This window comes from Crocodylus siamensis, chromosome 11, assembly GCF_052110815.1.
Source record: "Crocodylus siamensis isolate JL-2025a chromosome 11, ASM5211081v1, whole genome shotgun sequence".
NCBI classification, from domain to species: domain Eukaryota; kingdom Metazoa; phylum Chordata; order Crocodylia; family Crocodylidae; genus Crocodylus; species Crocodylus siamensis.
In genome coordinates this window covers 26,820,495-26,846,362 of record NC_143405.1, presented here as the reverse complement: position 1 = coordinate 26,846,362, position 25,868 = coordinate 26,820,495, and the positions used below count along the sequence as shown (strand labels likewise).

At 46.5% G+C, this 25,868-nt stretch overlaps 1 protein-coding gene across 4 annotated transcripts in view; it reads right to left on the bottom strand.

The window, feature by feature from the left end:
* Positions 1-759: 759 nt before the first annotated feature.
* Positions 760-25,868, bottom strand: part of DAG1 (dystroglycan 1) — a 111,086-nt gene continuing 85,977 nt past the window's right edge. For all 4 annotated transcript variants that reach the window (XM_090021860.1, XM_090021857.1, XM_090021858.1 and 1 more), the window contains one exon: positions 760-6,158. In XM_090021860.1, the coding sequence (XP_089877986.1) occupies positions 3,753-6,158 (2,406 nt within the window). In that variant the 3' untranslated portion in view covers positions 760-3,752. The remainder of the gene's footprint in view (positions 6,159-25,868) is intronic.

Here is a 25,868-nt window from a genome sequence, read left to right as displayed (position 1 = left end):
AGGGAGCAAACCAAGCCACTGCCAAACCCAGCCAGGTGCAATATTCAAACCAGCCTCCATGGAGATTTATGGAAACTGGTTTAACTGGAACGGAATTTAAACCTAGTTAAACGATGTCTCAAATCCCCGTCTCCCTTCAGATGCAGTCAGAAAAGTGGTTCCCTCAGGCCATGGTTTGCTGCCCACACTAAATCTGCTCTGTGGGGACAGAGGGCCAAGTGCTGCGGTCTCCCCTGAGTAGGATCAGCAGGAGGAGGTTATTTCAGTGTCAGTAAGGGCAGGGTAAAGCCCCACAGCCTCAGACCCTTTCATTAGGTGCTTTTGGGAGAACAGAATTCTCTTCGGTAACCGCAGAGAGCAGTAACTGTCCTCTGGCGTCTGTTTGACCTTGACGACACAGATACACCTCCCTGCCCATGGGGAAGGCTAGCAGGTATATGGAGTCACCAACACGCCACACCTCACACTTCGGCTCTTTCATCACTAGACACTAACCAGGGGACACTGGTACTCTGTCGCATGCAAAGGCTGCCGGTGACAGAGCAAAGCTGCAGATTTCTCTCCAAGAAGTGGAGAGACACTCCCCAGAGAGTCTGCTTTGCCACTGATAACACCTGCTGGGCCCAGGAAGCTTGCAGACAGGATCTAGATCTGCTCTTGCTTTAGTACTTCTTGTTGGGATCAATTCTCAGTTGCAGGATGCGACTCCTCAGTGCTGGGGACACAGAGAAGCTGAGGAAGTGCTCACAAGCCCACTGGTTTGTAGTAAAGTACACTGGTTTATTTAGTTGATATCTTTCTTTACAGAATGCAGAAAACACATCTTTAAAATAATGATATAAGGAAATAAAAACACATCAGTGGTTGGTGAACACTTTTTAATACAAGATTCTCTCAACATTACAGTGTCTAGTGGCATAAATAAACAGCACTGGCGCTAAGGGGAAGGCGGCCGATGAGAATGCCATTATTATTATTATTCTGTTCACTGCCCCTTCGCCTCCAGTTTCTATGGTGACAGGTAGGCCCAGGCCTGACAGGGTTTGCGCTTGCGCATGGCCAGTCTGGAGTGGTTGCAGTTGCTAGGGACAACAGCACTGTTTGGAAGGCCTTTCCAAATTGCAGCATTCAGGCTTAAGAGGTTTTTGTGTGTAGATAGCTTCAGGTCTGCTGGATTGGCATCTGAGATGCAACCCTGTCAGCTCAGACCTCAACACAGCTACTTCTGGCACAACTGACTGGGGGGCGGGGAGGGGGGGTGACCCTCTCATAGACACATCTCTAGTCTCAGCACAAAACAATCAGAGCTTTCTGGGTGACAGAGCAGGGCATGACAATCTGCCACCCCTTCCCCAGAGATCAGCAGGACAAGATGACCCTTGGACCTCTCCTGGGAAGCCTGCACAACTCAAACACAAGCCAATGCTCTAGCTCAGTGGGTGCTAACCTTTTGGCAGGCATGCCACAAAATAGGCCCAAACCCTCCTCAAGTGCCATGCCAATTTCCTTCCCCTGCTTGATTTGCTGCTCTGCTTTCTACTCCCTGCCCTATGCTCCTTGCCTGTCCTTCTTTCTGCTCCCTGTTCTATCTGCTGCTGAGCTGCCTGTCCTTTTCCTGATCATGTGTGCCACACGCAAAGGCTGCCTGTGCCACTTGTGGCACACATGCCGCAGGTTGGCCACTCTTGCATTCCTGCACAGAGGGAGGAAAGGAAGAGTGGCATTTGTACTGTGTGGCATTTTGCAACTGCATGCCTGTAAAGCCAGAAAGAGTACAAACTTGCCTGAGGTTGTGTCAAATGGGCACCGCCACTTCAATTGCTGACCCTCCACTCTATCTGAAGGTCCAGAAGCAAACAGACTGTGGAGCCAAGGAGGGCCTAACAAAATCAGACATGGTGTTTGCTTTGATTGACAAGATCTCCAAGCAGAGAAAAGGCTTGATGGTAAAAGCCACCCTAGCAAGTAGGAGCTGAAGGTCATTTTAACCATTCATCCACTAGCGTGTAACTGGCCATGTCAGCACACAAACATACTTTGCAAAACAGTCAATATGGCTTAAAGTGTCTGCTTGGTGTGCAAAGTCAGCCAGAGTCTGCCCAGCCCTAGCCCTGGCCAGGGCAGGGACACATTATTGCAAAGGGTTTTTTCCTCCCTCTAAATATACCAAAAATAGTTCTCAAACGGTCAAGAAAAATCCATGCTTAAAATGATTTAGTCCAAAGGAAAAAAACAAAGGAGCAGCCTATGGGGCAACTCCAATCTTGCAGGAGAAACAGATGGAAGTTCATTTTAAAAAGGCAAGAAACCTAGACGTCTCTAATACTTAACAATGACTATGAGAGACAGAACTTAAAGTGAGCAAAGCAGTCAGTCCCATTGCAGTGATACTAAGAAGCTGAGCTCATACAAACTGCTGTCAGCGTTACCATTTTTAATTATTTTTTAATAAAACAATTTGAGGCTGTATCAAAAATTTAGTAAAAAATTAGATTTGAGAATTCACTGATTTGTACTATGAACTATTTCTGGCGCTTTTTCTTTCCAACCACCTGACAGCTATGCTGGCGTCCATGTGCGCAGAAGAGACTGGTGGGGGCGCACAGCATAGGTGGTTGGGAGAGCCAGAGGGGATGGAGGAGAGAGGCTGTTCCAATACTATGCTCAGGGAGGAGTCTTAAAATGAGGATATAGCATCACACTACATAAAAATATTGCATCTTCACTAAAATACCTCATGGAGTGTTTCAAAAACCAGTGCTTGCTGTTTAAATGGAGACGTCAATGCAATGTAAAACCTTCTCCTGTTCCTACCAGACCCCAGTTCTGATGGTTTTCAGACACCACTACATGCCCCCACAATGAAGATGCAGCACTGTTGCTGCAGCCACCTCTCTGAGCATGATTGAGCTTTGCTCTTTGTTAACAAATTAGTTCTTTTCCAAGCTAAGCTGAGCTATTCATCTCCAAGATCTGTTTTCTAGTACCATGGCAAGGTGGATACAAGCAGGCCATCAACAGCACCCTAATGTGCAGGGTGCTTCTCTCTGCTTAACTGAGGCATCCAAAGTTAGTTTGACTAAACTAATGACTGTACTTTGATACATGAAAAAATAGGATTTCTTTGATAAAAAACCACTATCCCTAGATCCATTCTTTAACTGGGTTTGAAACACTCCTGGAGCTTATTTTTAGCAAAGCTCTACCCCTCCCCTGTCCCCAAAACTATACATACAAGTTTAGGTAAACAGCAGATTAAATGTAAAAACTTAACGGAGTTCAGAAAGTCCCTTGAATTTAATTACTTGTAGGCTACCTTTCATGTTATGTCCTGTAGCTAGACACACGTGAATAGAAAAAACAGTACAGTTAGTGTTAAAGGCAAACAGCAGAGACCCAGAGTGCCACCCCCAGTGCTGCCTGCATGTTCGTCCATCCATCCATGCCCCTTTGCTCAAGTCCGCGTATGCTTTGAGAAGCCTGCTGTCAGAAATACCTTTGAGCCAAGAAGAATTTTTCTATGAATAAAATAAAATAAAAGCTGTTAGGCAAAAATAAAACAAGTGTCCTCAAAGTTCCACAAGCACTCAGGTGTAGTGAAGGTATCTGGAGGGGGGCTGCTCAGGAGCTGGCTGGATCTGGGATTCTGAGTGTTGGTTTCTGGCTGGCAATGGATCTACAGGCCATCCATCCCCACAGACAGCACGGGTGTGGAACTAGAGGCCCCTTCTCCGCACAGAGTCTGCTGCTCATTAAGGGGGAACATATGGAGGTGGAGACCTGTAAGGGGTCATGTTCTTCGGGCGAGAGCCTTTACCTTCCATGGGTGCTGTGAATGGTGGGGGGGGCTGATAGGGAGGAGCGTTGGGGTCTTCATCCCGCAGTGGTGTATATTCTCCTATGGTGTCCTGATTCAGTGGTGTGGTCTCTGGCATACTCTGGTTAGGGTACTCTGGAGGAGGAAGCGGAGCTTTCTCCTCTTGAAGAATCAGGGGCATGCTGGAAGAAGGGGGTGGCTTGGAGTCATCCAGCTCATCAGCAAAGATGATTGGCACTCCTTTCTTGATGAAGGTAGCTTGGTCTTCAATGGTTAGCTTACCTTTTCTTTTCTTGCGATAACAAATCATAGCAATGATTCCAGCAATAAGCAGGATAGCAGCTACCACAACTGCAGGGATGACTGTGTGTAAGTACACGTCATCCTCACTGCTCTTTTCAGGGTCCTTCCCTGCTGCCAAAGTTGGTGTTGCCTCAGAGATAATCCTTCCATCTCCAGTCGCTGGAATAAACTGGAAGGACTTACAACTGCCTGAGCCAACCACAGAAATGTTTATAGGCTTGAATTCTGGGTCTAAGGCATTTGAAAAGGCTGGGCTAGGACTACCAGATTCATCAGCAATTTTTTTGCTCATGGCCTTGATCTGCTCCTTTGGACATGGCTCTAGGGGCAAAGTGTTGTTTGTCCATTCCACTAAGATAGAGCCTTTGGTGATGTTCTGTAAAGTAATGGTGCTGCTATTTCTGTCTCCAAATGCAAAAGCCAGCTTCTTTACCAATAATATCTTCTTACTAATGTCATTGGCTACTGTATTGTGGTCTCCATGGAATCTGGCTTTAAATTTAACTGGAGACTTTTCCCCATGCGGCTTTTTGTGGACATGTATTTCAAAAGCATCCACAGCAGAGAGGCCACCTTTGTCTGTGGCATACATAAAATATTCATGCTTCCCTATGTGGCTGTGATCAGGCAGACCATACATCAGCTGACTAGTGCTATTGAATTGGACCCAAGAGTTTTCTTCAATCATTTGCTGTTCCTTCAGTTTCAGAGTCAGTTGTAGCTTATCTGTTGTGGTATCTTCTTTATCATAGAAAGTATCAGAAGGTATTTTGACCTCAAAGTAAGTGCCTTCCCATGCATCCACCCTATCAATGTGGTTTGTCAGCTTTGGTGGCTCATTTGGTTCCCACACACGGGGAATCCCACTAGTAGTGGTCCGTACACCGGTCGGTGGGGAGGCGGTTTCCAGCTTAGTTATTGGTGTTCTGGTTGTGCCAGAAGGCTTGGTAGGTCGTGGAGTTTTGGGTCTTCGTGTAGGCCTTCGTGTTGTTGTTGTAGAGGAATCTGTGGTTGAAGGGGTGGCTGGTTTCAGGGTGGTGACTCTTGGTCTCTTGGTGGTTGTAGGAGGTGTAATCACGGCAGTAGGCTCTACATAACTGGTCATTGTTGGGCGAATCTGCCCAGTGACTGCAGTGGTAGTTTCTATTAATCTGGTTGGCTGAGTTGGTGCTAGAGTTGGTGTCTGAACAATAGGTCCTCTTGTTCTAATTGTAACTGTAGGTTTCCTTGGCAATGGTACAGGCTCTCTGACTGGAGGAGCTGTTGTTTCTGTGGGAGGTGCAATGGCTGGGGATGTGGGGGTGGGAATGATTCTGGTTGGTGGTTCCTGGATGGCAGTGGTGGGTGGGCCAATGGCAGTGACAGGTGTAGGAGTAGCATTGATCTGCCGCCTTATCCTCTTGGGGAGATGTGGTTTCTTGTTAGCAATGTGCCACCCGACAACAGGGTAGCCAAGATGGGCAGACATTGTCCCTTCCTTAGCTGGAGCTTCAACATTGCTGATGTTAGGGACGCTATTTTGGCTCAGAGAGCATCCTAATTTCCATGAAAGTAAGGCCCCATTTTCTACCACCTTCTTTGCATTTCCTGGACCAGCCATGAAAGCTGACATGTCAAAGAGTCTATTATTTACAACAGGAACCAACTTCATGTGGTGAAGTTCCACCTCTGAGAAGCTTCTCATTCGGTTTAGAAGTTCAATCCTCTGCTTTGGTGTCATTTTTGTTAAGTCAGCATCCAAAATTACAGTCAGGATAGTTACTGGCTCCTCTGCACCACATACAAATGGTATTCCCTCATTCAAGTCCTGGGAAGCTACTCGCACTGACTGGGGCTCATTGTGGTCTTCAGGATGAACCTCAATGGAAAAGACATTTGCGTTTTGGGGCACGTAACTGCCATTGGGTACAAGCAGCATTGCATTCACTGAGATATAATGAACACCTTTGTCAGTATCAAGGGGGAGACCTTCCAAGGTGCTACTGTCTGCTTCCCAATGCAACCAAGAAGGCAAGGTGTCTTTCCCAGCTTCAGAAATCTATTGAATAAACAAACAAACAAACATTGTAAGGTATTGTTGCGTCATAGAAATTAGTTAAGAGATTGATTCTAACACAGCTAATATTTGAGTTATAGGTATTCAACAACTTGTCTTGAAAGCATTAAAGAATTCTGGCCAGAATATAGTGGTTCCACATCTCCTCCTTGACAGAACATACCCAGGCTGATTTTTCTGTGTGCACATCTGTCCCCAGAATAATACGTCCTAACTAGGACAAGCAGATAACTGGGCTGCTGAAAATACTTACATGAAATCTTGTCTCCATGAAGAAATCTCCCTAGTATCTACTATACACCTCTCAAGTGAAGACAAGCATTTTATAGTCTGTTAAGTCAAAAGGAGAGCTATGAAACTGAAGTTTTCTATAATACCACCATGATGTGATTCAATACCCCATGCATGCAATTTACTGAGTAAGCAAGCCTGCATGTTGGCTCTGGGGTCAGATTGGGTCCACAGACTGGTGCCATGCACTAAAGTTAGCATGCAGGGCCAGACACCTCATGCAGCACATGCTCTGTGCTGGCTCCATGCGTGAGCCCTGGAGCAGGGCTGGCACATGCTGCACGAGTTGCCCACATTGGACAAGCCCTGCGCACGGCCTCTAATGCATGCAGCCAGTGCGTGGGCCTGATCCAACCCACATAGCTGAATGAGTTTGACACCCCTGACACAAGTAATTAACAACAATAATTGAATACCAGACCCATGACAAGCCACAATGGAGCCCCACTTGATACATCTTTCCAGTTTGAGAGTAAAACACCAAGTATGGTTTTCCAGTAAGTAGCATCCACCTTACAACAGTTTCCTTTAGCTTCTTTAAGAGGATGTTATGTAACAGTATCAAAAGCTGTGTTGAAGTGGTCCCTCTCCACAAGGCCTGTTATTTTGTACTTTATAGTCTGTGGTTTGCACAGTAGGTTTAATGCATTTCTCAGAACAAGTCTGTCTTTATATTCAAAATTAGCCTAAAATTCAGGGATTTGAATTTCCTAGAAAAGCATGACTTTGTCAACTAGAGACAAAGGCTTGCTCTGGCCTGAAATGTCTTTAGCCAAGGACTCTAAATATTTTATTTGCTAATTTCTGAATATATTTATTTGCTTGTTTTGTTGCATGACTTGTAGCCATATGTAATGGAGGCTGTATCCTAAACAAAAGCTTTTCCTTAAAACCCTGTAGGCAAAGGAGTCAAATATTAATATAAACAAAGATGGAACATCCACATGCTGTGAAGGATCAAATTAAGGGCAACTGCATTTACTTCCTCCTCTTTCCAATTTATTTCCTATCTGACCCCTACTTGGTTTTCACCCTCATCTTTCTGGGCCCACACCCTGCCCTGCAGCTCACACTGAGCCTTGACCACACACACTGCTACACATTGGGTCTCAAGAAGCATGAATAAAGCTATTTTTCATAACACTCTCATAAGCCATTTTGTTCACGTAGAGAAATCCTGCATTTGTTCTGAAATGTCAGCCAGCAGACTGCATATTTCACTTTGCCAATCTTTCCTTGTTATAGGGACTCTGCTTTCACTGCAGCCATTTGTCACGAGCACAGCTGACAGTCTGAAAACATGCCAGGGTGCTCCCCCCTTCCCCACGTATCAGGACAAACTACATGTGCAAAGCCACAGGATTTATTTGTTCTTGTCCCCAGTTACCTGGTCTATATCAAGGCAAGGGAACAACATTGGCCCATCTTGTAGCACACGGCGAGCAATTATTTTGGCTGCATGGCCACTTACCGAGTTTGGTGAGCTGTCATGGGCTGCAAAGGTAGCCCTGCCCCTTGACAGGTACCTGGTGTGGAGGAAGCCCCTCTCCCCTCTGCCTCATGGCTGTGAGCAGGCAGCCCCTCCCCCATCTGTTGCATTTACCACTGAGCTGTGACCTGGGCTGGAGACATGCCTGAGGGAGGGGGAACCTGTTCCTTTTGTCTCAAATTTCCCACCCTCGCAGGTCATGGTACTAGTCCCCTCACCTGGGAAGGTGCTGTAATTTGGACATACCAGGGGGGAGCCAATGGGGCTGCTTCTGGTGGAAACCTAATGATGAGGTTATTTAAGAGTCCCTCCATCTTGGGGGAGGGAGGAGAGCCATGTTGTGGGGACACAGCCAGCAAGCCATGCTGCCTCTAGAGCAGGCTCAGTCAGTCAGCCCCTGGCTGCAATCGCGAGCAACTTTTCTGAGTTGTAGCCAGTAACTTAAACAAAGGATTCTAGAGTCGCACATCAAAGGGCTACCAAGCTTCTCTGTTTGCTCAGGGTTATTCTTTTGCTACTCTTCTGACTTGTATCCCATCCCATTCCTACCCTTTTTACCTAATAAAGCTGTCTGTTATAGCCAGCTGTGTTATACATGCTCGAGAGGGACTGGGACAGCCTTCTTGCTCCCTTGGCTGGGCTGACCAAGGGAGGCTACTTTTTAGGCTTCAGGCTAATAGAAGCACTCCAAGATCCCAAGGTCTACAGGGCCTGTGTATCCTGGGCAGCACAGGGCCCAGACAGAGACCAGAGTCAAGGTGGTGGCGGTGCTACCCCAGGCTTGTGGGTGTGCTCCAGGAAGGGGGCTGGTCAGAAGTTGGCACCCCTGGGGAGGCATCCAAAACCTGTTTTTTGGTGGGGCACAGTGAGGTGTGTGGCTCAGGGCAGAAGCACCCCCTACGCCACTGGTTGCCACCTTGGGACCAGAAGTCCCACTCCTAGCCCTTGACCTTTGCCACTGGAAGTCCCTCCCCATGCCCCAAGAAGTACTCCTTTTTGGGAAGTGGGTTTGCTACCTTGGAACTGGAAAAAAACCCCAAATTATATACTAAAACTCAAACATTGACAATAATATATTTTAATTATTATGTAAAAAAAATTGTTGTCCTGATTCATGTGTCTGCATGTTGTGTTTGTAGAGATGACTGCATAATACCTCAGAAGTCTTACTTTTGTATATTGCACGGATGTGGAGGGGGTCAGAGGCGTGTGTGTGGTCTGGGGGAAGGTGTGGGGGGTGCTGTGGGGTTATATAGGGGTGTGTGCATGCGTATGGGGTGCATGCGCATGTGTGTGCGTGTGTAGCAGTGCTCCTCCCAGAGGTGTGAGGGGGTGCATGTGGGGGAGTGTGTGTGTGGAGGGGTATGGAGAAGGGTAGTGTTTGTGGGGTGTGTGATTGTGTGGGGGAAGGTTTGTGGGTATCGTGGGATGTTCATGGGAGCCCGCCGCGTGCACTCCTGAGCCAGTCTGCACCCACCCGCACCCTGCAACAGCCCGGAGCCCGCATACCCCGCAGAACGTCCCCAACACCACCAACAGCATGCAGCCCCCAACCCTGCTCTCATTCTAGACTCACCCCAATGGGAGCAGATCAGCAGGAATCCATGTGCACAGCCCTGACCTGGCCCACCCTGTACCTGCTCCACACCGTCCAGCCATCCCCATGGCACACAGCGGGGCAGGCTCTGCAGCTTTCTAGGCAGCCCAGGTGGCAGCAGCTCCTTCCAGCTGTCACCACTCCACTGCTGGGACCAGCCACGCAGTACTGGTGGGGATCTGCGCGGGGCCAGACACGGAGCAATGGCAGTGCAGGGCAGTGGCGACTGCCATCACCACCACATGCAATCTCCCCACCAGCTTCTGCGAGGAAGCAGTGGTGCAGGGTGGTGGTGCCCTGTCCCGCCCCCCCCACCATTCTTGACAGGCAATTAATATTCATTCAAATCCATATTTCATAATCAATCAGAATACAATGCTGGACAAGGCAGCCTTACAATGAAACCTAACTTCCCAAAGTGTACGTGTGGATCAAACGCAGTCAAAGGGATGGTGCTGGAATTCCTGGAGCTGGCTACCTTTTACAGACTCACTGCTCTAGGAACTATGTGGAGCACCACGGAGGAACTGCTACTACACTGGTGATCATGAGCATGAAAGGCTGGGTAGGACTCTGCCATCTCCATCCTTCTGAACTCTTCCTTTTACAATTTCCAGAAAGATTTAGGCCCAGAGCAAACAATTTTATGTTTAAGGCACTGGACTAAGTCAGCAGATGTTTTCTAATACCTCTCTCCACCTTTGTAACCTGGAATAAGCCACTTGACTTTTCTAGGCCCCAGTTCCTCATCTGTAAAATCTGGATAATACCTTAGGAACTCATGTACGAACTAGGTGAAAAATCTGTCAATGTCTGAGGAGCATAGTTATTAACAAGAACCATGAAAAAAAAATGTAAATAAACTCTTTAAGGACTGCAGGAAGCAGAAGACAGACGGTCACCACTCCTGCATTAGTAGCTAGATCAGCAGACACTCTCTTCTATTTGCAATTCAAAACAAGAAGACAAGGCCTGCCTCTCTTGGGACCTTCCAAGTCTCATTTTTTATACTTGCTGCTTAAATAATACTGGAATTAGACATCACTTTGCACTGTTTGCAGAAAAAGCACCACAATAGGAGAGACCTACAAGGCCTTAATCTGCTCTCTTTGCCGATCTCAATGGAATACCCGTTTCCTACTGATCTAAGTTTTTTGCCTAGTGTTAAAATGTGGATACAAGTTCTGGTAGCTGCAAGTAAAGTACTATATCCTGATTTGACAAAAGAAGTTCGGTTTGTATTGAATATAAAGTTAGAAAATAGAACTCCTTGTAATATTTTATTTATGTATATGAAAATTTTGACTACACACACACACACACACACACACACACCACAGAATTAAATTATGTTATAAGGAAAAAGCAAGTCACTCCTGGGCTACGGTTAAACAGTAAAAAAAATAGAGCATGAACTGATTAAACTATGATTAAATCTTTTCACGTTAGTCTAACCTGCCTAGATTGAACTGATCTGCAAATGAATAGACATTCTCTTTTCACTCAGGAAATGCAGGCACATGTCTGCAGTGGCTCAGGCCAAAAGAGGCAGCTCTGACCACCCTGCTCCACTCCCACCACAACACAACCCCCCTGCTGGGAAGAGGCTTGTGCTCCCAGGAAACCATAGCAGGGGGTGCTGTCCATATCAGGCTCCCCGCCCCCATGCCACTTCAGGGGTGGAGGCACAGCCAGAGCCTGGACAGCATGGTTCCTTTAGGCAAGCGGGGTGGTTATTCCCTGCTTCTGGCATCTGGCAGAGGGGCAGGGAGGGGGACTAACCCCCTTCCCTGCTGCCTCTGCCTCAGCGGGCCATACCAGCCAGTACCTGGCCGCACCCCTGCCACTGCAGCAGCAAGGAGGAAACACCAAGCAAACCCCGGCTTGGGTCTGTGCCGGTGGGACAAGGAGGGGGGAATTAAATCCCCTCCCTGGCCAATTCATTTTGGGCTACTGCCAGGGCTGGCACGCCCCTGCCGCTGAAGCAGCAAGCAGAGAAATGCCTGGCAGGTCCATGCTGGTGGGAGGGGGGAGAAAGGGAGGAATAAACTTCTTCCCTGCCCCCTTTGCCTTAGGGGGACTGGCCACACCCCCCTGCCTGCCTCTGCTCCAGCTAGGGAATAGATGGGCAGAGCCAGCCCAGCCCAGCCCAGCCCAGGAGTGCAGAGCATGTCAGCATGCTGGGGGACATTGGTTTAACTTAAACCAGGAAGGGTTCTTGGACAGAAGTTCCATTAACTGGTTTGAGCTCAACTAGTTAAGTCCAATACTACATTCAACTAGGCTTATCTCAAACCGGTTTCAACCATTTTATGTGCAGGTTTATGTGCAACTTCTGTCCCTATGGCAGAAAGAAGCACATGTGGGGAGCGCCCAAGATTCTCTTAATTACCCGAACACTTTTCTCCATGGGGGACTGCCTCATTCACTGTACAGGGTAGAAAGTGCTCAGAGAATGAAGTAGCTGCCTATGGTTTCACATTTTACTTTGGTCTTTCACTCTGTGTCCACATAGTATGACCCTACTAATTGTAAATAATCCAAACCCCACATTGGAGGATGGTGCACAGACCTCTGGCACTCATCTGTGACACATGAATGACCATCTTTGCATCTTCTATGTGGAACATTAAGATCTTGCTATTTCAACTGAGTTTTGATGAAGACCTGCCACATTAAAGTTACCAGCTCTGCAACTATCAGTAGCAGTGCGTAGTGTCTGCAGGTGAGAGCTGAGTCTTATAAATGGTCAGCTACTTCCTTGCTCCCACCACCGTATGGTCCGAATGTCTATAGGGAGGCCTACTGATGAGGTGCTCATCTAGACCTTCCATCAGTCTTTCCTGATGCCCTTTTCTTGTTTCTTTCCCCATTCTATTTCCTCTTGTTTTGGTTTAGTCTCACTCTTGTGCCCTTGAAAAGATAATTCCCCTTCTCTCCTAGGGGTAAGCTGCTTTTACCCAGCCTTTTCACACAGTCACAAAGGGCATCTATACACATGATCCAGGGTGCAGGTATGGGAGCTTTAATTAGAGCGCCTCTGAGAGCCTCTCCAACTAAAGTGCCCACAGGATCACATGTATTCAGTGTTCCTTGTTTCAAAATGGTGGCAGGGGTGCTTGAACTAAAGCTCCTTCAGCAAGCTTTAGGTTCAAGCACACCTGCCACTATTTTGAAGTGCAGGAACACCAAATAGACTGGACAGGAAGGCTGCTGGAGCACATTAATTAAACACACTCCATCAGACTCAGTTAATCAAATCTGCTCTGATACATGCTAATTAGCACAGAGCAGACATCCTGCATGTGTATAGGTGCCCATTACCCCTTTCTACACTGATAATAGCCCTGAATGCAACAGCACAGCTGCACCAGGATCAAGAATTCTACAGAGGAGCAATAGCAGAGCTAGAGTACTAAGTGTGACCGACGGACACTCAGGCTACACCCTCTCATCCTACAGGTTAAATCACTGAAATCATTCATGAAGAAAGGGACCCCATTTTTGCTGGCATTGGCAAGGCTCAAAAACAGCATAAAACACGTTTGCTCATCAAAACAGCAGGGCAGATTTTAAAAAAATTAAGATGTCACAAAGTCTATAATCTTCCTGACTACTGATGAAGTGTCACAGCAAATCCAGGACACGAGGAAGAAAGCCAAGACAATGGACTGTGCACAGGTGTTGAGGTACTCTTCTGATTCAAGGGAGGGGGAGAGCATCCCATTCCCAACAGCCTGTCTTGGATACAGTTTGGGCCCAAATCAGGATTCAGACATGTGCATGCTGGAAACCATTCCTTAACTTAGTTGTACCAGCTCTGGCCATTTACCTTGGGGAAAGTGAGTGAGTGTGTGTGTCACCCATTCCAAGAGCACAAGCCCAAGATATTGGTGAGACTGGTCTTCTATCAGTCCCCACATACAGGGCCTGTGCAGCACTTTGGCAGGGTACCATACAAATTCCAGTAGTAGCATGGCATGTGCTGGGGAGAGGAAGGTAGCTAATGATAGGCGAACTGCAAGAGAATGCCTCCTTTCTTCACTTTGCCAGTTTCAGCCTGCCAGGAAGTTAAGCTTCAAGGACAAGAAGAAAGGAAAGGGGCCAAAAAGCATAGGAAAAGGAGAAGGCAAGTTTGGAGTCTTAAGGTACAGGCACACTAACACTCAAAACATTAAAATACCCTCTGAAATGCTTCAAAGTGTCAGCTGTACAAAGGTACAAGAACTCTTTGAAAGGGTTCCAAAAATGGATGAACCATGGGCATTTGGATGCAGGTGCTGAACCCGGGGGCACCTGCTGAGCAACTTTTCCCACTGGGGCCATGCCCAGGTTGAGGCCTGGCACACAGTGGGGATCCCCCTCCCTCAGTCTCCATTGCCAATTCCGCTCAAGTCACACTTACCCACCTCCAGGGAGCCATGGCTAGGGAAGCTGCTGGTGCTCATCCACAGTTACCAGGCGCTACAGCTGCCTAATCACAGCCTCTTTCAGACTACCTGGCCTGGGCACCCTGAACGCCAGGCCAGTCACTGCGAGCAGCACTGGGGCTCACCATGGCTAGGAGCAGCAGCAGGTCCCCTGCGAGAAGCCATTTGGCCCCTATGGCAGCAGCCATGCTTCCAGATGGCCAGGTGCAGGCTGGCTCAGGTGTTGCTGGGGCCAGCTGGCTCCTCTCAGGGGACCTGCTGCTGCTCTCAGCCACGCTGAGCCATGCCACTACTTGCAGCAGCTGGCCCAGGTGCCAGGCTGCCTAGACCAGGAGGTCTCAGAGAGGAGGCTGTGATCAGGCAGCTGCAACACCCAGTAACTCTGTGGGTGAGCACCAGCAACTTCCCCAGTGGCAGCTGTGGCTCCCCAGAAGTGGGCGAGAACGACTCAGGTGGAGTCAGCAGCGGGATTTGAGAAGGGGGATCCTTGCTTGTCTCCTGAGCAGTGCCACCAATTTGTCCTCCCCTGGAGACACCCACTCTGCACTGGGTCTGGGCATGGCACTGGCAGAAGAAGTGTTCAGCAGATGCCCGTGGGTTCAGCATTTGCTTCTAAATGGCCCACGTTCTCTCCGTTGCTGCAACACAGAGGGGAAGCAGAACTGGGATCCCTCCAGGGGCATCTCTCCCCCTGCTTCTGCCCCGCAAAAACACCTCAGGCCCGGGCTGGCATCTGGCCACATATTTCCCCCTGCTCCACTGCTTGTCCCACCCCCACCCTTTCTCAGCCAGCCAAAGCAGTGATAGTGCTCTGGCTAGGGAGAGGGCTGGGGCCAAACGTGTTGTCCCCCCATCCAGCCCAGTGCAGGGTAGGTGTCCTCTGGGGAAGCCTGGCCTGCCATCCCCCTCAGCCAGAACCCTGTGCCACTACCACCTCCAGCGTGCCTCACCCCCATGTGCCATCGACTTCACTAATCAATCAGAGTGCTTCAAGAGTGTTATGGATGGACAGATGGACTACGCCATTTATTATATTAGAATAGTACCTATTCCACCAAAAAATGAAAATAAGAACTTTAACAGTGAATGATTAAACAGATGTGCCAGAAATATAAATTAAGGCAGAGCATGCTTCTTTAACAGGCCTTTTATGTATGTATATTACAAGAGTTTTAATTGCATGATCCCATGCTATTTCTCAAATACAATACAGAAGTTTCCTATAACCTTACATTTTCTGATACCCTATAATAGCCTGGCTAAGTCAGACAGCACAGGCAATTATTTATGAAAAAAGTGCAGAAAATGTTGACCCCTTCATAACATTTGACAAGATACATCTTACAAGAGAAATAGTGCACATTATATTAACGTTCATAAACTTTATAAACTTTGACTGTTGCAAAGAGCTTTATGTAGGACTGTTCTTGATGACTGTCCAGAGGCTACAGCTGGCACAGAATGCAGCAGCCTGAATTTTGACAGGTGAGAGTCACCAGAACCAGTGCTCCAGAGTCCATACTGGCTTCCTATAGCTTTCCAGGTGCACATCAAGGTGCTTGATTTATAAGTTCCTTAGTGGTCTGGGACTGAACTGCCTTTTACTTCAAGCCCAATCTTGATGCCAAAATCAGTCACAAGCAACCTCCTGCAAATAAGATCAGTGTGTCATGTTTGCCTGGCAAAAAATGTGGGAGATCATTCCTGGTAGTTACCTCTCAGCTTTGGAACTCTCTTCCCCATGAGGCCTGCCAGAGCCTGAGCCTGGACATCTCTAGAAGTGCTGTAAGACCCTCTAATCTGGGCAGGCATCTAGCCAGCTAGGGTAAGTTTGGTTATTGCTTAGGGAGTTTTTGTTTTATATCCTATTTTAGTACTCTACCTGATTTTGAAAACTTACTGTATTTTCTTGCAAACCATATGCACTGTTTTTCAAAAAAATCTCTTCCAAAATGTGGATGTACATCTTAAGCAGGAAAGCAGATTTATACACTGGAATGCTGCAATATGACTATCTTGTGCTATTTGTTGCTCCCATATTTTATTTGGGGTCTTGCGCTATGCAAAAAAAATACAGTAAGATGCATGTTACCTTGGTTTGGGAAGGCAAAACAAAGAAAAAAATTATTCCAGAAACTTAATCACCATAGCACAGGCTCAACATGGCTGAATGCTGGGTATGCAGGAAGGGCAGAGTTGACTCATCAGCTTCACTTAATGTCTAGCTGCGGCTCCAGAACTATAATATTAACAGTTACAGCCACTGCCAAATTGGCAGCTGCTGTTGGCTGCTCAACCAAAAGCTACTGCCAATTCAAACAGCGACTGTGATAGGGTTAAAACTGACACTGACGGGTGTGCTCTCCTCAGCCCCCTGGCCCCCTTGGGCCAGGACAGAAGCACAGCAACTAGCAGCAATATTACAGAGTCCACCCATTAAAAAAAAATTCTAAAAACACAACACTATAGAGAAGTTCCTGTTTAGAACAAAAACATTTTTTATGGTGCTGCCCACAGTGTGAACATATGAATGCTTGCTTTTTGTAGCATTAAAAGGACATATTATAGTGCTACAAATGTAAAGTGTGTCTAAAGCCTAAGAGTGAGAAATCCAGGGAACACTCAATTCCATGCATCTTCTCTGACAGTAAAGACTGCTTCAACATGCATCAACCTGTCTGCACCTCAGTATTTGTGCAATTCAGGTATTTCACATTATCCTCTACTTATTATAAAAGATGGGACATATAGAGAACTTAAGAAATCAACAACCAAATCTTATATATTTCTGGGAGTTCAGTCCCAGAAATTAGTGTACCTTGACTCCAGAGCAGACCAGTGTTTTTAAACTAAGAGGACATGCAATATCCAGAAGCATAACCAGCAGTTTTTGTGTGCTGGGAAAATGCCTGAGAGCAGAGGGGTGGTGCAGGGGTGTGTTTCGGTGGGTGGGTGTCACAAGTGGCAATCCTCCTACGCTGGTGCCTTGCTCTAGTTACATTATGCTACAGAATCAGTTCAAAGAAGTGTTCCATCTTCCCACGTGAACAGCTGACTATACAAGGCAGTAAAAGGGCATTGCATTACCTATGTATTTAGCTCTGGTGCAACCAGTAATGGAATACTGGATACAAGGATGATAAACTGGAGAAGTTTCTGAGAAGAGCTGTAAGAATAAATAAGATAGGGAAACATACCTTATAGTGAATGTCTATAGGAGCTTGATCTATTTAGTTCATGAAGGAAGAGGCTGAGGTAACACACTCAAAACAGACATTGATAGAAGTCTCATCAGCAGTCTACCAGACAAAGCTACAAGAACCAATAGCTGGAAAAGTGGAGCTTAACTCAGACTGGAAAAAAAAGGCTAAAAAACATCTAAATGAAACAAAAGTGTGAAGATAATTAGCTATCAGAACAACTTAGTAAGGAATGTGGCAAACTCTGGAAATTTTAAATAAAAGTTTGAATTTTTTTGTAAAATGTGAGTCTTAACTTAAGCACAGGTTCTGAACTTGAAATCTATTTAGTTGCCTGGTGGTGTGTACTGTGCAGGAGATCAGACTAAATCATCATAATAGCTGCTCTAGCCCAGGGATGGGCAATATCCAGCCTGCAGGCTGGACTGGGGCCACAGCAGACTTCATTTCCCAGCAGCCCCTACTCATATCACTACAGCCAGTTTCCATGGAGAACCCATGAGCAGGAGCTGTGACAGTGCAGGGCCAGGGTTTCCATGGAGACCAGAAAGCACTAGCAGGGCATGCGGCTGGACCGGAAGCTGCTCCGAGGCGGGTACTAGGATCTTGCAGTGGTGACAGCATGGTCTGGAGCCACAGCAGAGCTGTGATCTGCCACCTGTACACCCCAATCAGGGGCATGCAGACGGGATCACAGCTCTGCCTCTGTTCTAGACTATGTTGACACCACTGCATGATCCCACCCCGGAGCAGCTTCCTGCCTAGCTTTACACCATGCCAGAGCTGCTGGGGCCGGTCTCCTTGGAAACCCTGGCCCTGTGCCCATGCTGTCATGGCTCTAGCACTCTTGGGGTCTCCATGGAAATTGGCTGGTATTGTGGGCAGGGGTTGCTGGGAAATAGAGTCCAGTTGCCAGCTGTATCCACCATTTTGCCCACCCCTGCTCTAGCCTGAAAAAGTTTTAAAAACTCTAGTTAATCTAAAAACTTAGGTACATGGTAGTTACCCCAGTAGTTGGATAGCTGAGTGTGGGGGTGAGGGGAGAAGGGGAGGAGTGAGAGAGAAAAGAACAGGATTATTTCACAAGGGTCACTTGGATTTAGCTTTTTTAAGACAAATGGACCAAGGTATAATGGCTCAGTTCAGTCTGAGGAAAATTTACCAAAACCACTCAAACCTATTTTGCAATGGTTAAAATCTGTGGGGTGGGCAAATCTCCAGCACTTGAACTGATCTTACAGGCAGTGTAGCTGCATCTCCTAAAAAGTTCTCGATGCCAAAGCCTCATTTATGATGCGGCTTCAACCAGTTTACATCTGAACCAGACTTAGAGCCAATCTGAATAGAAGTTTCCCTGTTTTCAGCAAAACCAATAAAGTTGCTAAACATCTGTGGCTAATTCAGTGCCTGAGATTCAAGCAGTAAGTCAATAAACACAACCATGTACATACAGAAGCTGCTATAATTTTCATCTCAGAGGGTATGTTGTTGTAAGATTTCTCAAGTCCTATATCTGTGTATCCACGATGGGGTTAGAAGATCCTCTCAGTTTGTGCACCAAGACCATGTGAGTAGTCCACCAGCATGTGGCTTACATCTGTTCTCTGTGAATCACTGAGCATCACTAATTAATTTGATTTTTTGAACAGCAGTAGAAAGTAAGAATATGCCCCCTATTCACTTCCATGTCTTGATATCCTACTTGTATGGCTGGGGTAAAATTAACATTGTGCATGTTTGGAATCACAAACTGCAAAAGCAATAGCTTTATTTTTTTTTGTTTTTTTACTTGCTCCCTATCAAGTTGCAATGGGTAAGCTTGCTTTGTATTCTTCTCCAGGATTATGCCTCAGGCATTCAAATCGGCCCACAAAAGCATTTCCTTGGTCCATACGAATCCTTTATGAGTGTTTCACTTGTGCCAAAAAGCACTAAGATATTTTTAAAGTAACAAAATATTCAGAAGTGAGAATTTCTACACTATCACAGTAGCACGGTGAGGATCATTAAGTGCGATACTGTCACCCTTTCTTCCTGCTCTTTCCCCATTTGTGGCTCTGATGCATGGATTTTAATCTGTCAGTTCATGGTTGATGTAGAGTACAATATGTACTGGTACAGCATGACCCAACTTCAGCAGGCCCTTAGGCACTATACCATGATGACAAACATAATGGTTAAATGTTGGAGCCGTCCCTAAATTCAGAGAGCAAGGCAAGCTGTGAACTATGCTCAAGATGACTGACCTGAACTGCTGATGTTAAACTTTTACAAAGCACAAGCTTCTACAAATAATTACTTAGAACAGCAGTCAGCAACCATTTCAAGCTGTGGGCCAACATAAATCAGCCTGGGTCAAAGGCAGATGGGCAGGTGCTAGGTAGGACCCAGCTGCTGGTACTGCTTCTCCCCATGGCGGCACAGGGAAATCTCCAGCATGTATCACTGGCCCCATGACAGTTTCAGGAAAACTCCAGGTGATACCCTCTGGTCCCCAGAGCAGCACAAAGAAAGCTTCTGTCAGCACTACTGGTCCTCTTAGTGGCACAGAGAAACTTCTGCCACTGAAGTCCTGCATCCATAGCTGGATCAAATAGGGTCAGGGTCTGGTCGAGTGACTTAGAGAACAGGGTAAGGAAAATGGGGACAGGAATTCAACTTAAATCCAATCATAGATTTGAAAGAACATAAAGGCTGTCTACTCTAAATTGTCACAATTGCTCCCCTTTAGCAATAGCATCCGGGCAGTGCCATAAGTGAAAATAAAAGAGCTAGTGTTAGTTTGGACCAGGTGGCAGAAGTAACAGTGTTTTTAAAATACTAATTTAGGTTTAGCCAGAATAGATTAGACAACAATGAGGTAGAAGGGCAGTGCTGTTATCTCCACTGGGGCTCCCAATCAGCGAGCTGTGTGTGGCATGTGGCAGACCAAAGGAGACAGGCAGCACAGTGACAGATATGGTAGAAAGCAGAACAGATTGGGCAGGGAAAAGAAACTGGAGTGGCACTTGAGGACAGTGCAGCAAACCTGCCGAAGGGGTTGGCCCCCAGTGTTTTGTATCAATCGTTCATATCTGCTCCATGAAGCCTGGACCAGTAGTTAAGAGTCATTGAACAGTATACAGCCCCAGACTACAGCCTTGATTAGTCTTAGCAGTGGTCTTAAGTGAAGAGTTCAACATCTAGGCAGGAGAGCTATATTGGGAAGAAACAGGATAGACTGCTTACAGGCAAATTCAAAGCTAATCCAGACAAAGGGCCAGTATTTCAATCATGGATACAACACAAATTGGACTCCATAATTCAGCATCTGGTTCACAAGAGCATTCAACCATGGAAAAGGTGTTACAAGGTGACAGTACTATTTAAGTCTTTATGATTCAGAAAGTGAGGACATAGACAAAACATGGTACAAGGAGATGGTACTTATAAAAAACCAAACAAAAACTGAACATTTTACTTTCCATTTATGCACAAATGCAGTCAACAGACAGTAATGCCCTGCTCCCTTTCACCCAGTGGTAAAGTGTTCATATGTCCATAGCCTAGCACCTCTTCCTATTTTTTCCTGTCTGTATTCTTGTGGGGTTATGTGCTCTATGCTATTCTGAGCAGATGTTCAAGGGGGTTTGTGATGCTGAGATGAAGGACTCACCGTGGAGGGCAGGTCTGGAGTCTGTACCAAGCATGAATAAAAAAATTGGCTGGCACTTCATGCTTCAGGAGCAAATCTACTAAGGTCTGTGGTGCTAGTACATGGCAGAGTTGATTCTTGTCTTGAGTAGGTGAAAGGGGTCTCTGAGGCCAGTGTGACAAAGTATGCCTTGAGTCCTGTGTTAGAAGACCTTGGAACAGAAAACAGGCTGGGTACAACTGATGAGCACTGAGCTGTCAAGCTGTAGGTCTGAAGAGAGTTCAAGCCCCTTTCCTTCCACCTCTGACATGAGAAGCAAAGGCAGGACAAATTGTACATGTATTTACTGCACAGGTCTTGTCCCACGCAGTAAACAAATGTAGGAAGCACAAGAGGCAGATTTCTGCCCCTGGTACGGTTGCCAGGCCAGAGGCGTACTTCTTGAAATTTTATGTTGCTTGAGGCCAGTTATTGTGCCAGTAAGTGGCTTGAGGGCTGGGCCATCTACACTGTCTGAACCACTATATTGCAACCATTTGCAGGAAAAAGTCTTAATCTGAAAAAATATCAAGCCTAGGGATAAGGGAGAGTTTTACTGCCTCTGTGCTGACAGAGAAGGAACTGTACAGGGTAGGGCACTCCATTCTTACCCCAACGAGTTTTCATGCATTCCCCAACTTACATGCCTTCCTGGACACTTAGTCAGTTCAGCAACAGGGGCATCATATCTTTTAACTGAGAATGCAGAGGCAAGCTCAGAAAAGCATGAGCTGTTTCAAAAGTTTTCATACAGAAGTACCTCCTCTCCCTAACATCTACAAATGGCCAAGAGACTTTATCCATTTTCAGTGGTACACCTATACTCTACCCATCTAGGCCTTCCTTATCCCATATAGTCTTAAATTGAGGTGTTCAAGCTACCTCTGAAAGCTCTTTAGAATACAGTTGCTACTTCCCTTGTGACAGCTGTCTTCTTGGCTGTGCTGGTGAAGATGCACAGCCCTGAGAAGATCATTGTGGCTCACTCCACAAACTGAAGTCACTTCTTGGGATGTGGAGGTAATCTCCCTGATAAAAAATTTGATGTCTCAGGAACCAAAAGACTCAAAAAACCCTCTCTCTTCTACAGGACCATGCTCTGACACAGGGGAGGCTTTTTAACAAAGAGGATGGAATTCAAACAGATCAAGTCCTTCATTAACTAGAAGCAAAACAGCCTGAAAAAAACTGCTCACATCACACATTCATGGGAAGCTGAAAGCAATCAGCTATATACTGTTTTATACACGCATACAACACTCCCACCTACAGCTCTCCAAGAAGTATACACACCCCTAAGTTAATCAAACACACTCATTTACAGATTCAGTGGCACCCCTACTCTGTAGGGACAATGGTTCCCAAAACTGTGTCCCAGAGTGGGTTCAACTAGTTGTGAATCCAACAGAATTCACAACTCCTAATAGTAGCATAAACTACCACGTTTGTATGAATTATGAGCCCTATTCTGGAAACTACTGGGGTGGACATATGAGGTGATATTTGAGGATCACAGTGTTTTTTTGTTTTTGTTTTTTATAAAAAAACAACTTCCTTATCACAGGCACTTTCACAGCTGAACGGGCAAAGTTCTGAAATTGCTTTGCCCAGCTAATACCATTCTCAGACACTCCTACTGGAACGCCCTTATTTCCAGATGCACTCATCTGTTAGTTATAAGGGAACTATTCAGAGTACAAGGATTCCAACTCGGATAGGGTGGGAATACTCAGCAGCTGTTTCACTGGGAGGTCACTACAAAACATTGAGTGTCCTAAGAAATGCTCTTTTCATCAGCTCATCCTACAAGCTCAAAAAGGATTCATTTAGCCTTGTTGTTCCAATGAAAACAATCTGCATGCCTGTGTAAGGGGCTTGGACGAGTGCCTACTCCCACACCCTGCTCTGCTCCTCTCTAACAGTGTTTAACATTGGACAGGAGAAGCTTCAAACAGCTTCAAAAAAGTTAAGATTCATCTCCTCTCATCATGACCTTTATACAAAAGGCCAGAGGTAAGCAGAACTACCTACAATGTTAGAGGAAAACGCTGGATAGCTGGGCCACTATGCTAACCACCATCCACTGTTAGAGCTCCCACAACACACAGATCCTAGCAAACAGTTTGATGTGTAAACTGAGAATGAGGTTAGTTAAACCTTAACCAATGACCTTGAATTAGTAGTATACTAGGATATTCTGTTCCCTACTGGCTACTTTCTGATTGCTCAAGTTTTCAAAATGCCGAGGAAATGAGCCAGAGACAGAACCAAGCAGAAAACTACCTAAAAATACCAGTTTACTAATCCAATTGAGTTACACTTTCCACTACTTCAGAATTCAAAGCTAGTTACTGAAAGTTAACTGAAAATGCTAAAATTTCTCTACTCTGGCTCACTGGAGAAAGAAAACAGCTCGCTCTCTCTCGAATAGTCAAAATGTATCCATACTCATCTGATTATCTCTCTTCTACTGTTAGGAAGGTTTACAGAACCTTAGAGGAGAACTTCAGTCACTTGGTGATAGCCCCAAACCTGAATCATTTCCTCTTCTCAATGAACCTTCAGCTTAAGATCATTTTTTCAGCATTATTTAGACCCAAAAGTATTGATGTCATGCATCTTGTGTAATATTTAGTGTTCCAATTTCTCTCTTGTAGGACATGGATTATTTCTTCACTGTACTATCTATTTTGTCCCTGCTATACTGCCCAGTTTGTGGTAATCTGTAGATTTTCTTAGTAAGCAAAATTTTTTGGTAAACAAAGAAGTTTTCTTATTCTGCTGTATCAGAACAGCTGCTGATCTTTGCAATGGAATTGTAAATCAAGAAGCAAATGTGGAGCTAGGGAGTGAGACATACAGGAGTTTAGTGTTGATCCACACAGTACCTTTCTGATGCTCACATGCCCAGCTTGTACATGCTAACGCACATAAAGGGAAGGCCAGAATAAAATGAGACTGAAAATGGTTGGCCTTCTAAACAATCAGAGGGGGGAAGATGTGAAAAAACCTTCCCACTAGAGTAGAGGGGGCAAGGAACCCAACTACTTCTAAAATGGACCCGGATACATGTATCAACAGAATTAGTATCAAACACTGCTTGAAGACTTAAAAAACCAACCCCCAAAAAAACAACCCAAAGCCAAAAACTCTCCCATGTGCTTTAGCTTAAACTCGGGTGTATTCCCGCACTGAGCCCCATGCATGCCCAGAAGAGGCAGCACTTTAGTTGGACCCAGCTCACCAAACATTTGTAAAGATCAGGCACTTTAATGGGGCTTTTTTGGAACTTTTATCTAATAGGTGATTGAATCAGCTTTAGACAAAAGCACCAAAAAGCCCCACTGAACCACCAATCTATACAGAAGCTGCAGAGCTGAGTTGAAGTAATGTGCTGCTGCTGCTAAAGTATGGTTGGTTTGTTTGTTTGATTTTTTTTTGGGGGGGGGGGTTAAAGGTCTACAAGCAGCCACAGATTACAGGATATAGCTGCCAATAACCCAGGTGGTCATTAGCCTTTCACTGTTCTGGACAGAAACTGAACAAGATGAAAGAAACACAGAAGCAGCTGTGGATATTTATGAGCACGGCCCTGAGAAAATCATGAATTTCTTGTAGAAAATTTGCAGCACATGCACAGGTACAGTATCATTTTTCACAGAATATTCATGGAACTACCACCGATATTGGCAAATGGGTCCTGGTAGTTCCATAAATATTCTGTGAAAAATGATACTATGCCCATGCATGTGCTACAGTCAGGCACATACCATAGGCAGCAGACTTAGCCCCCGCCAAACACAGGGCAGCAGTGACAGCGCAGAAGACCACAGGGCAGCCTGGGCACAGGTGCCGAGTGGTGCTCACAGACAGACATGGAGCCGCACCCTGCAGGTAACTAGGATCGCAGCCCGGCAGGAGCACAGGCCACCACAGCAGGCAGGTCTGTGAAAGGGAAGGGGCCCCCCACAGTGGGAGAGGAAGTGGGTCAGGGGCTGGGGTGAATGGGGCCTCAGAGCAGGTCATGGTCAGTCAAAGCCTGGGTGGCTCATCCAGGGGCACAGGGGAACTCCTGCCACTGCACACCCTGCAAAGCAGGCAGTCATATGTCCCCCAGTTTTGTGTGGGGCAGAGGCAGGCTGATGCTGGGATCTGTGCCCTGCTACTGCCTCAGAAGCTATGCAATGCCATATGCCTGCTATCACCATGTAGGCAGGGGATGCAGAGCAGCCTGGCAGCAGCAGGCACATAGCACTGCATGGCTCCCAAGGCAGTGGGGTGCAGAACCCAGCCCACAGTTGCAGCCCACCTCCACCCTGCACACAAATCCAGATGGCATGTGCCCCTGTGCCTCCACCAAGGTGTACGTAGCAGCAAGAGCCCCCTGCACCTTTGGATGAGCCACCTGAGCTCCAACTCTCCCATGACTTGCCCCAGGGCTCCATTCATATTAGCCTGTCTGTGTCCCACCCCATCCCTCACTGTCGGGGCCTCGATCTGCTCCCCCCCCATGCCTCTTCCCTCTCCCCCTGCCCCTTCCCCCCAGTAGGTAAGTCTGTGGAGAGGGATGTAGATTCAGCCACCTCACCACTCCCCCCGCTAATATTTTCTCCTTCCACCTATGGCACACACACACTGCCCCACCACCCCCAACAGTCCTGAAGCCCTGGCCCTCCAAACCCCCTTCCCCCCTTGCTCTCTATACCTGGCTGCGTCCTGGCCATGCCCCCAGCAGTCACTAGCAGGCTGCGAAAACCTAGGTTTCCCTGTTTTTCCAGCACAGGTTTGCAACTCTTAAAAATCACTGTGTGGGGCTAATTTCGCAGTATCCATGCAGTCCATGAAATCACAATTTTCTCAGGGCCCTATTTATGAATGAAGGGATACAGAATTATACCTCCTTCATGGCTATAGGAGAGAAGCCTTAAGAATTAAGGTAGATTGATGTCTCCATGTTCATTTTTAGCTTTTTGAGTTTGTTTGGCCTAGGACACTGCGCCTGCTTTTTGGGA